General features: G+C 39.7%; 1 protein-coding gene across 1 annotated transcript in view; it reads left to right on the top strand.

Annotated features, from left to right (window-relative positions):
• Positions 1-1,209: 1,209 nt before the first annotated feature.
• The window catches only part of LOC114559672 (chromodomain Y-like protein 2), a 28,715-nt gene continuing 10,562 nt past the window's right edge, over positions 1,210-19,362 (top strand). The window contains exons 1-2 of the mRNA XM_028584477.1: positions 1,210-1,484; positions 17,181-17,787. Coding sequence (XP_028440278.1) covers positions 1,461-1,484; positions 17,181-17,787 — 631 coding nt within the window. The 5' untranslated portion in view covers positions 1,210-1,460. The remainder of the gene's footprint in view (positions 1,485-17,180; positions 17,788-19,362) is intronic.

The raw sequence follows: 19,362 nt of genomic DNA, 5'->3' as shown, positions 1-19,362 counted from the left end.
CCCCTTAAGTACCACGTACATAAAACGTTGAGTAAAGCAGCCAAAACATTAAAATCACAGGTGTGGTTCAATGATACGTTATATTGGGTTAGCAGGGAATACAGTGAATGACCTTATGGCATGTGCAATCTACAATCTCCAATTAACACTTACTTATCACTATTTTCTTACCAAGACTGACGTGTCCAGAAATCTTGGAAAAAGTTCTAGGACAGTGGAAGCTGTGGCTGGGTCTTAAACAACATTTTGTCTTTTCTGAATTGTTGCCTTCATTCTGTCCTTGACAAGGGTTGTGTCAACTGAGTGCCTCATCACCGACATAGCTTCACTGCATTAATCACTTGACAACTGCCTCACAGCTGTGATGAGTCTTAGGGCTATCTTGAAAAGTGAACTTGGATTTCTTGATCTCTAGAGCACAGTTTCGCCACACACACAAACACACAAACACACACACACACACACACACACACACACACACACACACTCTTAAATGTGTACAAGTTTGTTGCAACAATATCTAGCATTTTGTCAAGCATGAAAAGGTTTGAGGATTTGTACATGTGTCATGATGACATGCTAATTGACTTGGTGCCTTACTTAGCACATTGACCTTTACCATATAGCCTAGGCTACCATAAAGCTGTGGATTACAACACTGAACACTGAACACTATTATGTTGTGATGATAAGCAGCCCAACCCCTTGTTGGATGAGGTCACTGTATTAGGTGCAACAGGGTGATATAAAATGGAAAATAATTTAGCCTATATATATTAGCCTACTTCTTTTTTTCAATCATACTTTTGCATGCCAGCACACTGTTTATTTCAATGATTAATACATTTTATCCATGCCTATATAAACAGGATATTGTCAAAAATGATGGCAATTTTTTGGTGACACACAGGTCAGTATGCATGAACATCAAGTTTTGCAGCTTCAAGCAAGTCATCATTCATTAGGCTATACATAGTTCCAATAAATTAGTTCTGGATGTTTACTCTAAATTAAGGGTGAATCAGGTCTTCCGTTGGCAGTAAAGTGAACAGGTAGAGAGTGGGTCATAGAAAGGGAACTGTCTCAGCTGGTGTCTCTGAACACAAGGCATCTAGCATAATATCTCCCGTTGAGTAGTTGGATTGCAACAGAGGGCGCATGCAGACCATCAGGCTGTGCATTCTTAGCTGGGGACTAACATTTCCAGTCCTCCACTTGGGTCTTGGTAAACAGCACCGCCCCGATGGTTGTTTGTTTTAAGTGTTGAACGATCCATCGCAGAGCGCCGTGCTCGATTGACACTGTCTGCTGATCTGCTACTGCGGATAGCTCAGAATAACACGGCTGCTCGCTAATTCCCGTCTATCGGGGCTTTCGCCGAAACACCGAGAGAGTATAGGGTCCAGAAAAAGCCAACAAGGCAGGCAAGAACACCGCGCCGCCGGAGTCCGCACCCCAGAATGGCTTCAGGAGACCTTTACGAGGTAGTATAACACCATGCGCATGGAAAATGCTCTGTAATATTGACGAATAATGGAATTAGGAAGTAAAGGGGAGGGCGTCGCGTATGTAAAAAGCGGTGTACTAAGCCCTTTAACAGGCGAAACTAACCCTTCTCATGCTTTGCGAAGACAAGGTTGGTTAATTTATGCTTATACTTTGTGTCGCTTCTGATGTAGCCTACTTTAAAATAATTCTTCACTGCTGCGCTGTTGTAAATAGATAAGATGTCATTTACGGGCTGAACTCTTCAGTCTGTCGCCGAGTTGAAAGTCGTGGTAAAGTGACAGCAGCGCTGAGCGGACCAACATGGTGAATAGCTACAGACGGAGTGATGGTTCTGAAGGTGCGCATACATTGCCAAAATATATTTTGTCATCACAGCTTTTACAGCGGCGTGACTGTTTCGAAGGCTGTTTGGCACTTAAGATGAGACACCCAGTTTATTTTTATCGAGCCGAGCGGTGTAAACAAGTCTGTGTGAGCTTCTTTCACGGTTGATGGTGCGATTTAGTGAAATTAGGACTCAGACAGTTTGGGGCGTAAAAGTTGCCCAAAAGGGTGGCAGGAAGGTCATGCTGCCCTCGTGCGCAACATCACTCTGGAACCGGCGCCAGAATTTGCATGAAGCCTGGTTTCTACATCAGCTTCACTGAATCAGAGCACTTATGGCTGCTGTCATTATAGCCTTTGTTATGCTGACATGGTGTCATATGTTTCAGTTCATGGTGGTGACCGAGAGAGATGGAGTGGCTGCGAATGTCTGCTGACTTCCAAGGACAAACAAATTTAGTTAGACTAAACAATGCCCCCCCATTTTTAAAGTAGCTTACACATTTCAAACATGCTACAAAACATGTCTATCTAAAGAAAAACGTGGGGGTCCTCTCTTGAGTGTTAAAGTAGATAACATTATCTGCCCACAGCACTGACAATGTATTATCATTCAAGCATCTGTTAGAAAACAATATAGTAAATAAGTGAGAAGGAGTTGGTAATTGCCTTTTCCACAAACTGTTATATTTAACAGTGAGCCCTAGCTATTCTTTTTTTTATTATTGCCCTTTATCCAGGAAACATATTGAATCTGGAAAGTGATAACATGTTAGGTGCTGCCAAAAAGAATATCTATATTTGACATATTAATAAGTCCCTGTTAAGACATTCCCACCCCCTTGTGTTCATATGTTTTTGGCTATTGACAGTTTTATTTACTTTTATTGTTTTTCGTTTTCAATTTAGCACAACATAGACTTTAACTACATATTTTCAGCTTTATTTATTATTTTTCTTTCAGTTGGGTAAAGCTTCATTATACATACTTAGCTTAGTTTGTTTTATGCCACATTCATATTCGCCACAGTCATATTGTTCAGTAATTACAAGCAGCTAATTAAGAGTTGTTGGCAATATTGTACTAGATTGAAAAATGCTGTTTATTCCACGTGAGCCGTTGGTTTGATGTGTAACCTGCCTGCACATTTACCCTGTTGTCGCTGGAAGTTGATTAATTTTCAGGTTACTGGTTTATCGCTCACAAAATATGAATTATTTTGGTTTGTAACAATGTGTTGCAACGGCCCATCAACAGTCGATTGAGTCTTTTCCTACTACCAGCTGGATGACAGTTCTGTTTAGAGTGACCAAAATTGAGTAGCTGACCAGAGTTTGTTGGTGCTGTACAGCTTTTATTAAAAAAACAACATTTGAAATATGGAGAACAATGTCTCCTATGTTGGAGTTTATGTAGTAATCATTTTGAGAAGTTTGTGCATGCTGGGAGTGCCAGCATAAATGAACTAGCTAATGTTATGTAGAAGTGGTTTGCTTGATGGATCTGTAAGAGAATACAGGAGTGTAAAAGTTAAAATATAGCTGTTACAAGTTTGAAAAGTGGAAGTTTAGAAGATACATATTTTGGAAAGAAGTTAGGTAGTCAAGGAGGTGCTTCATAGGATGATTTATAGACCTATCTTTAAAACTAGGCCATTGTTCTTTTTCTTAGTGGAAAAAGGGGTAAACTAGCAAGTTGTGTTGAGCATACATCATGACATCAAACCATCTGAGAAGGAATGTGTGAAACATTTTTGCAAAAGCGTGGATAAAGGCCAGGCGTTCTGCCGACTTTGTAAAATGCATTGAGGCAGCTGAAGCATCGTGAACGAACGTAACAATGCCAATTCTACAATGTAGTTAAGAAAACAACAGTTGCTGGGGTCAGGTGCTGTTCAGAGATCCTCACTGCTCACACTTTATTTAGCATAGCATAAAAGAACAACATTATCTATAGACTTCCTGTTAAAGAAATGTAGAAGTTAAGGTTTTCCCATTGTCTTTAATACCTTTTTTTGTTTATTTGTTTACAGTCAACATCTGACATCTAATAATCTCCACCCAAAATTTAAGCATCAAATACTCGCCTCCTGTAGGCTTGAAATGTGTCCGTCAAAAGTTTGTATATTCATTTATGAAGAACAAAAGATTGCATTTATGGCTGCACAATTAATCGAATTTTAATCACGATCCATTTTGGCTTCCCACGATCAAATTTGCGTGATCGAGCGATATTTAAAATGCGTCATTCCGTTCATAGAACGCTCCTTATCAAAGTTTTTGCAAAGCCAATCTAGCGCTCCATAAACCACTGTCTGATCACGTGCCTCCGTGAGCCAATCAGAGTTGTTCCCTCCACCGCGCAGCTTAGTTTTTAGATGTAGACAGTCACAGAGGACAGAGTAACGTGAGGAAAATTCCACAACAGGTAGCAGTCGGTCATCATAAGCCGGTCACAATGTTTACCAGTTTACCAGTAAACGCAACATTTTGTCCTGTCCGTTTTGTTTCAGACAACAGCAGTGACCAGTGCTAGTTTGTGTCTTTTAGCTCATAGCTTTAGCAGCAGACTGTTTGACGTCCCACTGTTGGAATCCTGTCACACCAATCCAGTTATTACTGTGGCTAATGGTAGGCTAACGTTACCTGCAGTGTAACGTGTTATTAGTGTTTATTAGCATGACATGCAGCAATATTTATGTTGCTTCTAACGTGGGTTTCGGAACATCAGAGTGCAACGCAGACATTTAAGTAGCAGTGTAATGAGCCACCAAAATCCACGTTGCTATTTCGTCAGGTAGATAGATACCTTACGGCAAACGTGCATGTATGGAAAGCGGTCGCACAACCGCTGAAATGGCATACTCCTTCACAGTATCCTTCAATAAAGGAGGAATGTAGCACAATATGGATGTATTAGCAGGAATGTAGCACAATATGGATGTAAAAGCAGTTATAATTAGCCTATGTGACAATAAAATTTGTTTTGGTTAAATCAACAAATAATCGTCATAATTAATCGTGATCTCAATATTGATAAAAATAATCGTGATTATCATTTTGTCCATAATCATGCAGCCCTAATTGCAATAGAAGGTGACACATTTTAATTCAATTTCTTCACAGTCATTGTCAATGATGGTTAAAAACAGTCATGGATTTACAACTAAAGGCACTGATTCATAGGGGTGGGAATCACCAGAGGCCTCATGATACGATATCATCACGATACTTATGTCACAATACAATTATTGTGAGTTTAAACATATTGCAATATTCTGCGATATATTGAAATTATTACCTTTTTTCCTTCTTCAACATTTTTCCCAATTTCAAATGATGTCCCAAAAAGGAAACTTTGTCAACATCTGTCTTATCTAAAAAGATACATTGCTCTGTTTGTTTATCTCACTTCAGTTGTATTGCTCCAAAATGGGACTGTCAAGCAGATAAACTGACCAAGACATATATAGCCTAATAAAAGATCAATACTTGGCGTCTGTGTATTGATACAGTATTGCCACGGAAAATATCGCGATACTATGCTGTATCGATTTCTTTCCCCTACCCCTACTGCTTCAGTTTTTCTTTATTGCAGAAACTCTGAAGCTCTGCTTGAAGTTGCATCTTATTTCGCCACACTGAAATTTGGGACAAATATCCATGATGCCTAGAGGATAAATCCAAATGACTGTAATGATCCCCTGACTTTTCCTTCTTTCGAGCAGGCTTTAGCTACTTTTCATTGAAAATAGTTAGCAACACTGGGTGATCCCCTGACTTTTACGCCACACACGGTTGACATTTTTAGTGCAGAGTGAAATGTCTCAAGACTGGATGGATTGCCATGATACATTAGGGGGCAATACAGACACGTTCATGGGAAATGAAAATGAGATGAAGTGATAAGACAAATTAAAGAAGCACAAAATAATCACAAGCCACCGCAAGTTGATTGTCAAGTTTAAATTCAAGTTTGATAAACAGAAACCAAAAGTCCCTGTCCACTGTGACTCTAACATGGTGCTTTATTTTAATAAATACAGCACATGTGTTGGTAATTATTTCATTTTGTCATTAATTTTTACACTGCGTTGAAGCATATGCATACAGTATTTTCTTTTGATATTATTGGATAATACAACATTAATGTCAACTGTCATTGCATTGGCTGGATGTATTCAGGAAATATGGTTGTTGGTTGTGCATGTAGCTTGGGTGTTACTTCCTGGTATGGTGAGTTTTACTGTTGCACCTGTAACCACTCCCAAAAGTGATGTCAGTGTATACATCACACTCCTGTCTTGACAGACCACTGTAGGTTCTTCCTATGCTTTAGGTTGGATGATGGGGGGGAGAATGCCCACCTCCAGTCTTCCAACTCATACTGAAGTGCCAAGTGTCACTAAACCTCTTTGGTCTGTGTATGCAACTTTGCCCTTTTATCTGCCTCCTCCACATTCCTTCTCCTTTTCTTTGCACGTATCTCTGCTATGCTGTTATATGGTTAAGTGTGACATTGTCTGGGACTGTAAACATTCAAATCTCCAGTTCATTTCAGTGACACGCCTGCCGCTCACCCATCAAAGGCTGGTTACTCCTGTTACTGTTTTCAAACACTTCCTTGAGCTGGATTTATAGTAGACGCAAAGGTTTGGGGAATCTCTCTGTAGCGTAGGTTTTGATTCATTCAGTGTTGAATCGATGTTAGCTGAAGGTCTGCAGTGAGCAGGTCTTTTCTAGCTGTGCGTCACTGAATTAGGGATGCACCGAATTTTGTTTGGCTGAATACCGAATCCACTGGTTAAGATTCTGCCGAATCCGAAACCGAATACCGAATCCTACTCCCATCCTCAGTCTATTAACACAGTAAACACATTAATGAAGCGAACAACGTCCACAGGCTCTAAAATAGTTAAATGTAGCAACTTAATGTTGAATTCAAATGCTTTTTTCACATCGAAGGTGATGAGTGACAATTTTGTTTGGCAAATTTTCGCTAACCAGTGTATGATGAAGGCATGTTGGGTGGGTGAAATTAGATAGCTAACGGCCGGCCATTCGGTCGCTCCGCTCCCACTGTAGGGAGACTCATTTTTCGAGAGTCTGGTTAACACAAGTTTTTAGCTGTGGCAGTCCTTCCTTTGCCATACCTGAAGTTGCTGCATATTGGCTGGTGTCTGTAGATTCCTTCATGCACACTCGCATATGTTTTAACAGCGGCAATGTTGTGTATTGTTTAGGACCCTTGCCACCACGAGACAAATCGGCATTGCAAATTGAACATGTAACTTGACTTGAATCGCCTTCTTTTGAATGAAAGTACTGCCAAACAAGTTCTGCTCACAAGTTCCATTTTCACTTTCTCACAGCCTACTGCAGTGAACGGTCCACCTACACCTTCCTGTAATCAACGGCGGCGTCATTACGTCGACCGTAGCGTAGGGTTCGGTGGAAAAGAATTCTAAGGTTTGGCAGAAACCGAACCTCATCAAAAAAAACTATATTTGGCCGAATCCGAACCCGAATCCTGGATTCGATGCATCCCTACACTGAATATAAATAATTTCTTTAACATCCTTCATTTTGTAATTACTCTGATCACTCTCTACCGGCATCAGAAACTTGCAGGAGAAATCACAAGCAGCCCATGCTGACCAATCTTAGTCATCTTAAGGGGCGCCAAAAATTCCTCTATGCAGGAAAGACCCTGCTATATTAAAGTTTAGAATGGATATTGAATATTCCTGTGACATCTGTGGATTAGGAAAATAAAGTATGATATAGCCTCCACACTAGGGTTGGGCGATGTCCCCTAAATTGGCAGTTGACGATGTTTGCAGTAAAACATGGCGATGGATATCGTCGGGGGGGTGTTTGGGGTTAAGCACTTTTTATTTTACTATATCTCTTTACATAAATATTTTTTTCTACTACTATGGGCTAACAGTTAACATAGAAACGATCAGACATACATTTAAAATGCCCTCTGTAAATAGACCGTATTACATGGCTATGCCGCCCTGCTGGTAGGGGCAGTTTTTTAAAACTTGACCTACTTTCAGTTAACTACGGTGCAGTAAAGTCAATCAGATGTCCGTGATCTGCGTAACGACAGTGGGATGTTTGCCTTCAACAGAGCGACAGTAATAACCTAATATACCTTCATTACTTAGATTAAACTACATTCTCGGTTATGTTTGCATTGAATAACGCATTCAATAAACAGAAACATAACTCTTGCAGCACACATGAACAGATGCGCAATATTGGCTCACACATACAGTGGGGAGAACAAGTATTTGATACACTGCCGATTTTGCAGGTTTTCCTACTTACAAAGCATTTAGAGGTCTGTAATTTTTAGCATAGGTACACTTCAACTGTGAGAGACGGAATCTAAAACAGAAATCCAGAAAATCACATTGTATGATTTTTAAATAATTAATTTGCATTTTATTGCATGACATAAGTGTTTGATCACCTACCAACCAGTAAGAATTCCGGCTCTCACAGACCTGTTAGATTTTCTTTAAGAAGCCCTCCTGTTCGCCACTCATTACCTGTATTAACTGCACCTGTTTGAACTTGTTACCTGTTTTAAAAGACACCTGTCCACACATTCAATCAAACAGACTCCAACCTCTCCAACCTCTCCACAATGGCCAAGATCAGAGAGCTGTGTAAGGACATCGGGGATTAAATTGTAGACCTGCACAAGGCTGGGATGGGCTACAGGACAATAGGCAAGCAGCTTGGTGAGAAGGCAACAACTGTTGGAGCAATTATTAGAAAATGGAAGAAGTTCAAGATGATGGTCAATCTCCCTCGGTCTGAGGCTCCATGCAAGATCTCACCTCATGGGGCATCAATGATCATGAGGAAGGTGAGGGATCAGCCCAGAGCTACACAGCAGGACCTGGTCAATGACCTGAAGAGAGCTGGGACCACAGTCTCAAAGAAAACCATTAGTAACACACTACGCCGTCATGGATTAAAATCCTGCAGCGCACACAAAGTCCCCCTGCTCAAGCCAGCGCATGTCCAGGCCCGTCTGAAGTTTGCCAATGACCATCTGGATGATCCAGAGGAGGAATGGGAGAAGGTAATGTGGTCTGATGAGACAAGAATAGAGCTTTTTGGTCTAAACTCCACTCGCCGTGTTTGGAGGAAGAAGAAGGATGAGTACAACCCCAAGAACACCATCCCAACCGTGAAGCATGGAGGTGGAAACATCATTCTTTGGGGATGCTTTTCTGCAAAGGGGACAGGACAACTGCACCGTATTGAGGGGAGAATGGATGGGGCCATGTATCACGAGATCTTGGCCAACAACCTCCTTCCCTCAGTAAGAGCATTGAAGCTGGGTCTTCCAGCATGACAACGACCCGAAACACACAGTCAGAGCAACTAAGGAGTGGCTCCGTAAGAAGCATCTCAAGGTCCTGGACTGGCCTAGCCAGTCTCCAGACCTGAACCCAATAGAAAATCTTTGGAGGGAGCTGAAAGTCCGTATTGCCCAGCGACAGCCCCGAAACCTGAAGGATCTGGAGAAGGTCTGTATGGAGGAGTGGTCCAAAATCCCTGCTGCAGTGTGTGCAAACATGGTCAAGAACTACAGGAAACGTATGATCTCTGTAATTGCAAACAAAGGTTTCTGTATCAAATATTAAGTTCTGCTTTTCTGATGTATCAAATACTGATGTCATGCAATAAAATGCAAATGATTACTTAAAAATCATACAATGTGATTTTCTGGATTTTTGTTTTTGATTCCGTCACTCACAGTTGAAGAGTACCTATGATAAACATTACAGACTTCTACATGCTTTGTAAGTGGGAAAACCTGCAAAATCTGCAGTGTATTAAATACTTGTTCTCCCCACTGTAAAATAGCACCCTCGTGAATTAGCCTACTGTTGCTAACGTACATTCATAAATCCTGCATAACATCGTCCCGTACCTACAGGACATCAGACTTACTTATTGATGCACGTTAAAAAAAATTCTCTCTCGCTCGAGACCGCTGTGTCCGTTACTAGCAGGTAGAGCAAGCTACAACTCACAGGGAGAGAGAGAGAGAGAGAATGTATTCCTACAGCCAATCCAGTCTGCTCAAAGCGATGGTCTTTTTCACAAATAGGTTGCATATAAGGGGGAAAAAAGTAGCTTCCACTCAAGTGTCTTTGCTAGTTTAAGACACACTTGTCAATTTCCCGTCCAGTGCCCGCGACTAGGATTAGTGTGTGTCTGACAAGTTGGGGGGCGTGGCATCACGATGGTGGCTCTCCATCACGATGGACGATGATATCGTCCATCGGCACAACCCTACTCCACACTCATTATTTTCATTAATAAACATTAAGATTGATCTTTGTATTATTATTGCAAGGAAATTTGAACATACGTAAGAAGAAAAATAGTGGTGGCAGGGGCAAAATATATGAACAGTATATCCACACAAAGGTGGTTACAATTATAAATGGATCTTTTTCGCTCCATTTCAGCACCCCGTCCACTCTAAAACTGTGTTTATCTTATATAACCATTAGTGCTGTCAAACGATTAAAATATTTAATCGCGATTAATCCCATTAATGTCATAGTTAACTCGCAATTAATCGCACATTTTTATCTATTCTAAATGTCCCTTGATTTCATTTTGTCCCATTAATTTTTTTCTCATTTTAATGCTCTCATCAACATGGAAAAGTGGATTGGCTTGCTTTGTGCAAATGTTTTTTTATTGAAAACATCATTGGCATATACTGTAGTGTTCAATTTCACACTAACATTCTCACCTGAACCCATTTAGCTATGGCTGCAGTAAGTTTGTTCTTAGTTGTGGTATCCATGTGCTTCTATCTGAAGTCATCCATTGTTGCCCACTTACCATTCAGAATCTTATTGGCATCCATTTCGGCGTCTCGCGCTCGCCTCCACTCAAAACGTAACGTTAGCCTACTACTCTTTGGCCGGCTTGCAAGCCCAAACAAGTGTGTGCGGCGTGCCTGTTGTTTTGTTTCCTGTCTAATTAGATCAGGTGTGGTGTTGTAGTTTTTCTAACATAACTAGTTGTTGCAACAGCATGTGAAAAAAACTACAAAGTTTGTTAGGCCAAAAAGAACGTTAATCTCGCGATAAAAAATGTACGCCGTTAAAATGGGTTCGCGTTAACGCCATTAATAACGCGTTTAACTACCATACAACCATATGTTGGCTGTGATGCTCAGTTCTGTTGTTTGGCAATTGAAAAGTGGATAAAGATTTAAATGATTTCCTGTTGTTGATTGTTTAGGCATTGAAAATGAAAATAGTTGATATCGAGTGATGACTCCGAAATGATGTTGGGAGACCTCAAAGATGATGACCAGTCCGATGAGTACAAATCAAAACATCTGCATGCACACATACCAAACCTATCAATAGTGTTTTAAAATTTAGACAGCTCAATGTAGACAGAGCCAATCTGTTTGGTCCTCATGTCAACTTGCTGATGGTTTATCAGAATTTATACACACCATTTGATGAAAACAGTACCATATGGTTGGTGTTGAAGGATACTGATGCCCCACATTTACTCATTCTCTGCCAGCTCCTACAAGTTTCTGAACATTTCTGGTCTGCGTACAGAAGTTTACCACACGCTTTCTCCTTCCTTCTCTTGTTTTCTCTGCATGCATCTCTCTCTGCAATGCTGTTAAGTGTGACATTGTTTGGGACTGTATGCAACCTAATCGTCTGTTCATTTCTGTGGCATCCCTGCGGCTCGCGAATCAAAGGCTGTTAACTCCTGTTAATGTGCGCAGCACATCTGAGAACATGATGAGCAGTTATTACCACAGCTGCACTAAAGCCTCTGATGAAACCTTCCAACCATTTTTCCTTCATCAGTCTCGCGGCCCAACACCATGTCTAAATGTCCTATTGTTTAACATACACTTACCAAAACTTTATCTTTTCTTTACCTGTATGCTTAGAGTCTTAACGACCAAAGAGCTGGATTCAGCATTTATCTTCAGAGGAACTGTAAGAGACTGCTGCAAAATCAGAAGAGCCTTACATGATGCCTGAGGGTATTATTTTGTGGGATTTCCATAGTGCAAGTGATAAAGAAACCTATGTATTGATATCCAAGCAACTTGTGTGTTATACATCTGGGAAATGTCAACAACGGTGCAGGTTTTGATTTGTACATTTTGAGAATCAGTGATGCTGACAGTCTACTCAACTGTGATGTCTCATTGTGGTGTGTATGTAGAGTATGACTATTTGATGTGTCCTGTTATGTATTGTTTGTGATTTGTTGATGTGTGTGTGTGTGGCTGTTAGTGATGTTTGAATTGTCGTTTTTACGATGGACCAATGGTCTGAAACAAAGTACATTGATTGAGACCTTCAGTTTGTCCTGTTTTTTGCCCCTTTAACCTTTTTTTGTGGCTGCTTTCATTGCACATGCTATAGTTTTAAAAGAATCAAATTACCAAAAATTAGAATGTCCAGGTTAAATTTGTAAATTGAAAACCAGCAGAAGTTAGATTACATTATTGGAGTTAAGATACCTGGTCATAACATAGTTTGTCACAATTATCACTTAATTGAAACCAAACATTTGGAGTTGAATAAACAGTATTCAATGGCATTAAAGCCAAAGTTTGGTCTGCCAAAATCCTGTCTCTATAAAAGAGGGCTGTCCATACTTCATCAAATCTTGGAATATGAACAGCTTGCTGACCACAAATTTAACCTCAGTACCTTTCTGAATTGCAAATCAAGTTGAATGCAATCAAACTGAATCGCAAACTGATGATTCATTAATTATTTGAATGATTAGTCACACACATTGTGTGAAGCTTGTAGACAACACTATCTTATTTGCAAATGATGGAATATCATTGATCTATTGTTTATACCAGTTATTCTCAAAGTGGGTTCCGTGAGACTCTGCCAGGGGTTCGTGGAAAGTTTTCATGTTCATTGATTTAAAGTATTATGATATAAAGATTTTTTTTTTTTATAAAAGGCTTCACAATTTAACAAATAATATTTTAAAATTTCTAAAATATTTAATAGATTACAATCTAATCTTACAAATCTGCACATATGTTTAATATATTTATAATATATTTCTATGCATATATCTTTTGTCGTTCTTTCACATAACTAAGATGTGGAAAAAATGGGCTACGTCAAATTATTCCAAAGGACATACATGAGGGGTCCCCGGTTTATTCTCTATCTTGTAAGGGGTCCTTGGCTGAAGAATATTAAACTCTACTTTTAAAATGTAAACATATACAGTACAGGCCAAAAGTTTGGACACACCTTCTCATTCAATGTGTTTCTTTATTTTCATGACTATTTACATCGTAGATTCTCACTGAAGGCATCAAAACTATGAATGAACACATATGGAATTATGTACTTAACAAAAAAGTGTGAAATAACTGAAAACATGTCTTTTATTTTAGATTCTTCAAAGTAGCCACCCTTTGCTTTTTTGATAACTCTGCAAACCCTTGGTGTTCTCTCAATGAGAGGTAGTCACCTGAAATGGTTTTCACTTCACAGGTGTGCCTTGTCAGGGTTAATTAGTGGAATTTTTTCCCTTATTAATAAAAAAAAAGCAAAGGGTGGCTACTTTGAAGAATCTAAAATATAAGACATGTTTTCAGTTATTTCACACTTTTTTGTTAAGTACATCATTCAATATGTGTTCATTCATAGTTTTGATGCCTTCAGTAAGAATCTACAATGTAAATAGTCATGAAAATAAATTAAAAAACGCATTGAATGAGAAGGTGTGTCCAAACATTTGGCCTGTACTGTATTTTGGTGTTATATAGCCCATAATTTATCTGACTAAAGTAATTCCACTGTCCATGCTGACAGAGGAAGACACCTATACTATAGTCACTATTTTCTTCCACTGAACTGGAGATCTTAGGTTCCTGTTTTTTTTCTTCTATTGTTATTTCATGCTTTACATTTAGTTAAGAATTTGTATAGTTTCTGACGAGTGTCACTTTTTATGCTGCGTTTATTCGATTACTGCACATAATTTAGTGCCTGGGTCCAATAGTAATATTTGTTGATGGGTTGTGGTATCTATCTGTTGGCCTAATGTAAGTGTAAAATAAACAGGCTATTCTAGTTTCTAGAAAAGCTTTAAGGTTTCTAATGATGGCAGCCTGCAGCTCATCTCAGCTCCGCTCTGGTCTCTTATCTTTCTTCTGCTGCAGGGAATGAGCCCTTATCTTAAACTTGACGTATGTCACAAAATATACCTTTTTAAAGAATATTTTGTTCATGTTTCTACATTTAGAAATGGAGATGGCCCTATACCATTTTTTGCTTCCCGATACCGGTTCCGATACCTGAACTTGCGTATCGGCTGATACTGAGTACCGATCCGATACCAGTGTGTCATATATTTTATTATGTTTTAACAACTGTATACTACTATGCCTGTATGGATGTGATATGATTTCTATCTTTGTTATGTGTCTGGCTCAGGTTAAACTCTTTGTGAAACATGAACAAACACAAACAATGAATGCCGTAGAACTTTCTTTTATTAGCCTATCCAGTTTGACAGTCAGTTAAAACGGAAAAAGAACATAAATAAACTACTGTAACGTAGATTTTCTTTAGGGCTTTATTACGTGGTATCAGATCGGTGCATAAACTCCAGTACTTCCCGATACTGATACCAGCGTTTTAGGCAGTATCGGAGCATCTCTATTAGAAATATTGATATTGATAGATCAGTATCTTTTGTGTTAATTGAGTAAAATTTGATTAAAACACGTCAGATTCAGGGTGCGAACTACAGGGGAGCTAGGGGGAGCTCGGCTCGCCTTAATAAGACATGGGCTCCCCTGAAAACGTGATTTGTGAAATTTTGGGGGGGTCTCTAAAAATATTAAGTGTGTCATTTTAACTTGCAATTTCAGTTTTGTGTAATGTGATCATACTGGATTATTATGTGTAAAACTGCAAAAATATAATTCATTCATGCATGACGGCGATTTAAACCTAATTCACTTCAATAAAGATAACTATAGGCCTACATGCTGTTATTGCCATGAGCATCAAGGCGTGGCGGCGCTGCGGTGCAAATTCAACTCATGTTTAGTAGGCTTAACTCAAAACATATAAACGTTGGAGGCCATTAATCGGCGTACAAAGTCCTTGAAATCGATTCTGCAGTAAGCATATAGCCATGGCAAAAAGAAAACAAGGCAGTTTAATTGATTTTGGTTTTACTAAGAAATGGTGTAGCGATGATGTTAATAGCACGACCAATTCACCTGCTGCAAGCCCTGTTAGACACGCAAGAAGAAGCTGAAGAAATAATGTCCTCTCTGGCTGCTGATGGTGATGGCAAAGGCGTCGGACTCGGGGGAGGAAAAAGGGGACTGAGTACCAGGGCCCTTGTGAGGAGGGCCCAAAAAGATGCTAGAATGAATAGCTGTGGATGCGGGGAGGGGCCCATAGAAAATGCCTTTCTACAGGGCCCAGAATTTTGTGCTACGCCCTTGGGTGGTGGTAACAGCTCATCAGAGGCCAGTCACCATCCTAACCACTCTTGCTCCTCTCTCCAATTAAATTGGAACAGCCAGCAGTGGAGAGACTGGAAGAGCCCATACATGGCTGTTTGTTATGGATGAAAGCTTGGCGTCGCCTAGGTCTAATTGAACGGAGGAATTATGGTATTCTTCGGTAGCCTGAGTAACTTTAACCGTTGTTCATGTGAAATCTCAAAGACAGCCTGATGTTTTGTTTATAGACTATTTGTGGGTGGCTGTATGCTGTTTGACCTATCAATTCCTGTCAATAAAGTATAATAGGGTAAATTCTGTGTAGTGCATACACTTGTAGCTGTTATGTATCTTTGTAAGTCGCAAGCGCACTTCCCCCCCCCTCCTCCCCCTACACAGAATTTACCCTATTATACTTTATTGACAGGAATTGATAGGTCAAACAGCATACAGCCACCCACAAATAGTCTATAAACAAAGCATCAGGCTGTCTTTGAGATTTCACATGAACAACGGTTAAAGTTACTCAGGCTACCGAAGAATACCATAAAGGTGATATATATATATTTTATTTTTTATTTTTTTATTAATAAGGGAAAAAATTCCACTAATTAACCCTGACAAGGCACACCTGTGAAGTGAAAACCATTTCAGGTGACTACCTCAAGAAGCTCATTGAGAGAACACCAAGGGTTTGCAGAGTTATCAAAAAAGCAAAGGGGGGCTACTTTGAGGAATCTAAAATATAAGACATGTTTTCAGTTATTTCACACTTTTTTGTTAAGTACATAATTCCATATGTGTTCATTCATAGTTTTGTTCCCTTCAGTGAGAATCTACGATGTAAATAGTCATGAAAATAAATTAAAAAACGCATTGAATGAGAAGGTGTGTCCAAACTTTTGGCCTGATGTATATATATGTATGTGTGTGTATATATATATATATATATATATATATATATATATATATATATATATATATAATGCTCTAGTCTAGCTGTTATGGTTTTTATTCATGATCATTTTATAAAGTATCATGTAAACAACCTCCTGCGGCCATAACGGGATAATATACTGTCGCCACCTTAAATTATCAGCCAATTTTGGACCGGACGTATTGACATCATCGTGAGCGTCCAACATAATGGCGCGAAAGTCCTTAGCTTTCTTTGGCAAAAAAAAATAAAGCTGTAACTGTTATAGTTATATACTTTAGACCGATATAAACAGGATCATGTAAACCATTAATTCCCGGGGACCTCTAGCGGCTGTCCGACCTGCAGCAAAGGGCCCAGGTCGGAACCGAACCTGCGGCTGCTGCGACAAGGACTGAACCTCTGTACAGGGGGCGCACGCTCAACCAGGTGAGCCAATCAGGCGCCCCGACAAAGTACAAGTTTTGACCCAATGATGCCTTTAAACCAAAAAACAAGAGGTTTCATCCTCGGGTTCATAAATATTCACAGCAAGTTTTAGACCCACAATGCAGCTATGGTGTTTGGCAATGAAGTACACCCACAATTCTGCAACATAAAATCGTCTTATGAACTGTTCTTATTTTTATATTCCGTTTGAGACTGTATTCATTTAATTTTTCCTTTTTAAGAATGATTTAACATGTAACATCTCTTTGTCTAATGCACTGTGTGAACCCTTGTGCTGATCAGTTTATCAGTACATACGGTTTATTTTTCTTCATTTCTTCATATTTTGGGAGTAAAAAAAACTAGTAAATCAGTATTTCAAAAATGGTTAAGGTCATTAAAATACTATCTGCCTACCTTTCTGTATGCTGCTTTCAGGTGGAGCGGATCGTGGACAAGAGGCGGAACAAGAAGGGTAAGTGGGAGTACCTGATAAGGTGGAAAGGTTATGGAAGTAAGGAGGACACATGGGAGCCAGAGCATCACCTACTGCACTGCGAGGAATTCATTGACCAGTTCAACAGCTTGAGACTGCACTCACACAAACGGCCCAAAGTTCCAAAAAATCGTCCAGAGCCCCTCATCACCAGCCAGCCATCTGCTACAGAAAACTCCCGAGCTCGGTCTGAGGCCCGAAAGAAGAAAAGGACTTTAGGCCCAGCTGTTGGGGTTAGAGTAGGAGCTGTTCTAGGGATTGGAAGTGGAGGGTCAGGACCCACTCAGAAGCAGAGGAAGGTGGGTCTTGGACCTGGGAAACCTGCTTTAGGGGACAGAATAAGCAAAGCCATGACATACAAGGCTCCTCCCTCCGGAGGGCCACACTTTGTTCACCCAGTGAGGATTCCTCCTAATGGACTCCAGAATGGAGACATGGATCCTCTCATGTACAGGACAGCAGCAAGGTCACATAGACTGCCCTCGGACAGAGTGGATGGGGAACTAGGAGACATGGATACCACTAGACAGCAGTTCACCACTGAGTCAGGTAAGATACTAAGAAGCTGAATAAAATGAAAAACAGAGCTCAGCTGATGCTGGATATTTTTCCAATTGATATTGATATCGTCATGTGGTAGTTATAAAAAAAAAAAGGATTAGAATATAGGGAGCCAAAGTAGTTTACTCCACATGTTGCCTAATTGCTGTCATACATGTATAGGCCCATACTAATTTATCTGTAATATGCTAATGGCTAATATCAGCCATGCAGATGTATCTGCTCGTTTCTGATGGAAAATGTGGTGGAGGGTGGACTTTTCTACATAAATAATACAAGATATGAGTAATACAGGTACTGAAAAGTTCCTCACATCTAGGCTGCTACATACATGATGAGTATTTCCTGTTTCATTCCTGTTTTATACTGCAGAGACGTGCTAACACGCATCTCTTAAAGGTCCTATCATGGTTCTTTACTACAGGAACAGCTGATAACACCTTTGAATTTCACTTCTGGGTCACAGTCCAGGACCTGCACCACCATAGTTAATCATTACATACGTTTTCAAAAAGTCATCATGACTTGTTTAACAGAAAATCCAGATCAGAATCGTTGAGTTTTCTACTTTATTTAAATAACAATACACACATGAAAGCGGTAGAATTAATATCAAGTGTTTCCATTCTCGCTGTCCATAATACATGTTAAAGGAATGTTTTGTCCTGTTATGAGACCCGGGTACTTTTACTGTTTTGTACTTGAGATACACAGAATAGGGCTGTGCAATGAACCAAATTTTTAATCGTGATTATGATTTCGGCCCCTAACGATCACAAAAAAGTGATTATTTTGCACACTACGCAGTGCTATAAAATTATTGTCTTACACTGCTCCACTGAACTCAAGCCAACAGTCATCCGCTCTCTCTCCCCTTTGAGGGTGTGCAATTGGAACAGTGACAGGACGTCATCTCTCACGAAGTCATGACAACCAAATAAACAACAGCGCGAGCACAGCGGTTAACGAAAGCCTCAACTGCTAATTTATCATCCAAACAGTGTGAAATATGACAGCTACGGTAGCTTGGAAAATAGCGTTATGGGCACTGAAATTGATTATTTTACTGTTTATCATACCCCAGATGAGACAAGAAGCTAACAGTAGCCTTTGAATCTATTCCCCCGACATGCTGTATTCACTTACTGCTTAAAATGTTTTACAGGTTAGTGGGGATGCATACCGCTCAAAACCAACATAAAAAAAACGTAACTGGTAATGTTCCCTCAGCATTTGTTTTGTTGCTATACTGTGTGTAAAATGAGCGGTGACTTTAAATCACCTGTTTCAGCAAATAAGCCCACTGACGGCAACATCATTGTTTATATTTTGGCACAATGTTTAGTAATGACCGTAGTAGTGGTCATAGTCAGTAAAAATGTGAGCATAGATTGCAAAATGTGTTAAGTGTCTGGAATTGTTCATTAGCTATGACTATCACAGTGCCTGTTCAAAATGTAAATGTTGAAGTATGGATTTAATTGCGGCGATATTTTGCCGATGGTAATGTTATTAGTTAGCAGCACACTTAATTTCTTTTTCTATAGTTTGCTTGGTATATCC

The sequence above is a fragment of the Perca flavescens genome, chromosome 1, assembly GCF_004354835.1.
Source record: "Perca flavescens isolate YP-PL-M2 chromosome 1, PFLA_1.0, whole genome shotgun sequence".
NCBI lineage: Eukaryota > Metazoa > Chordata > Actinopteri > Perciformes > Percidae > Perca > Perca flavescens.
The sequence above is the reverse complement of the archived record's forward strand: the minus strand, read 5'-3'. Positions and strand labels throughout refer to the sequence as shown.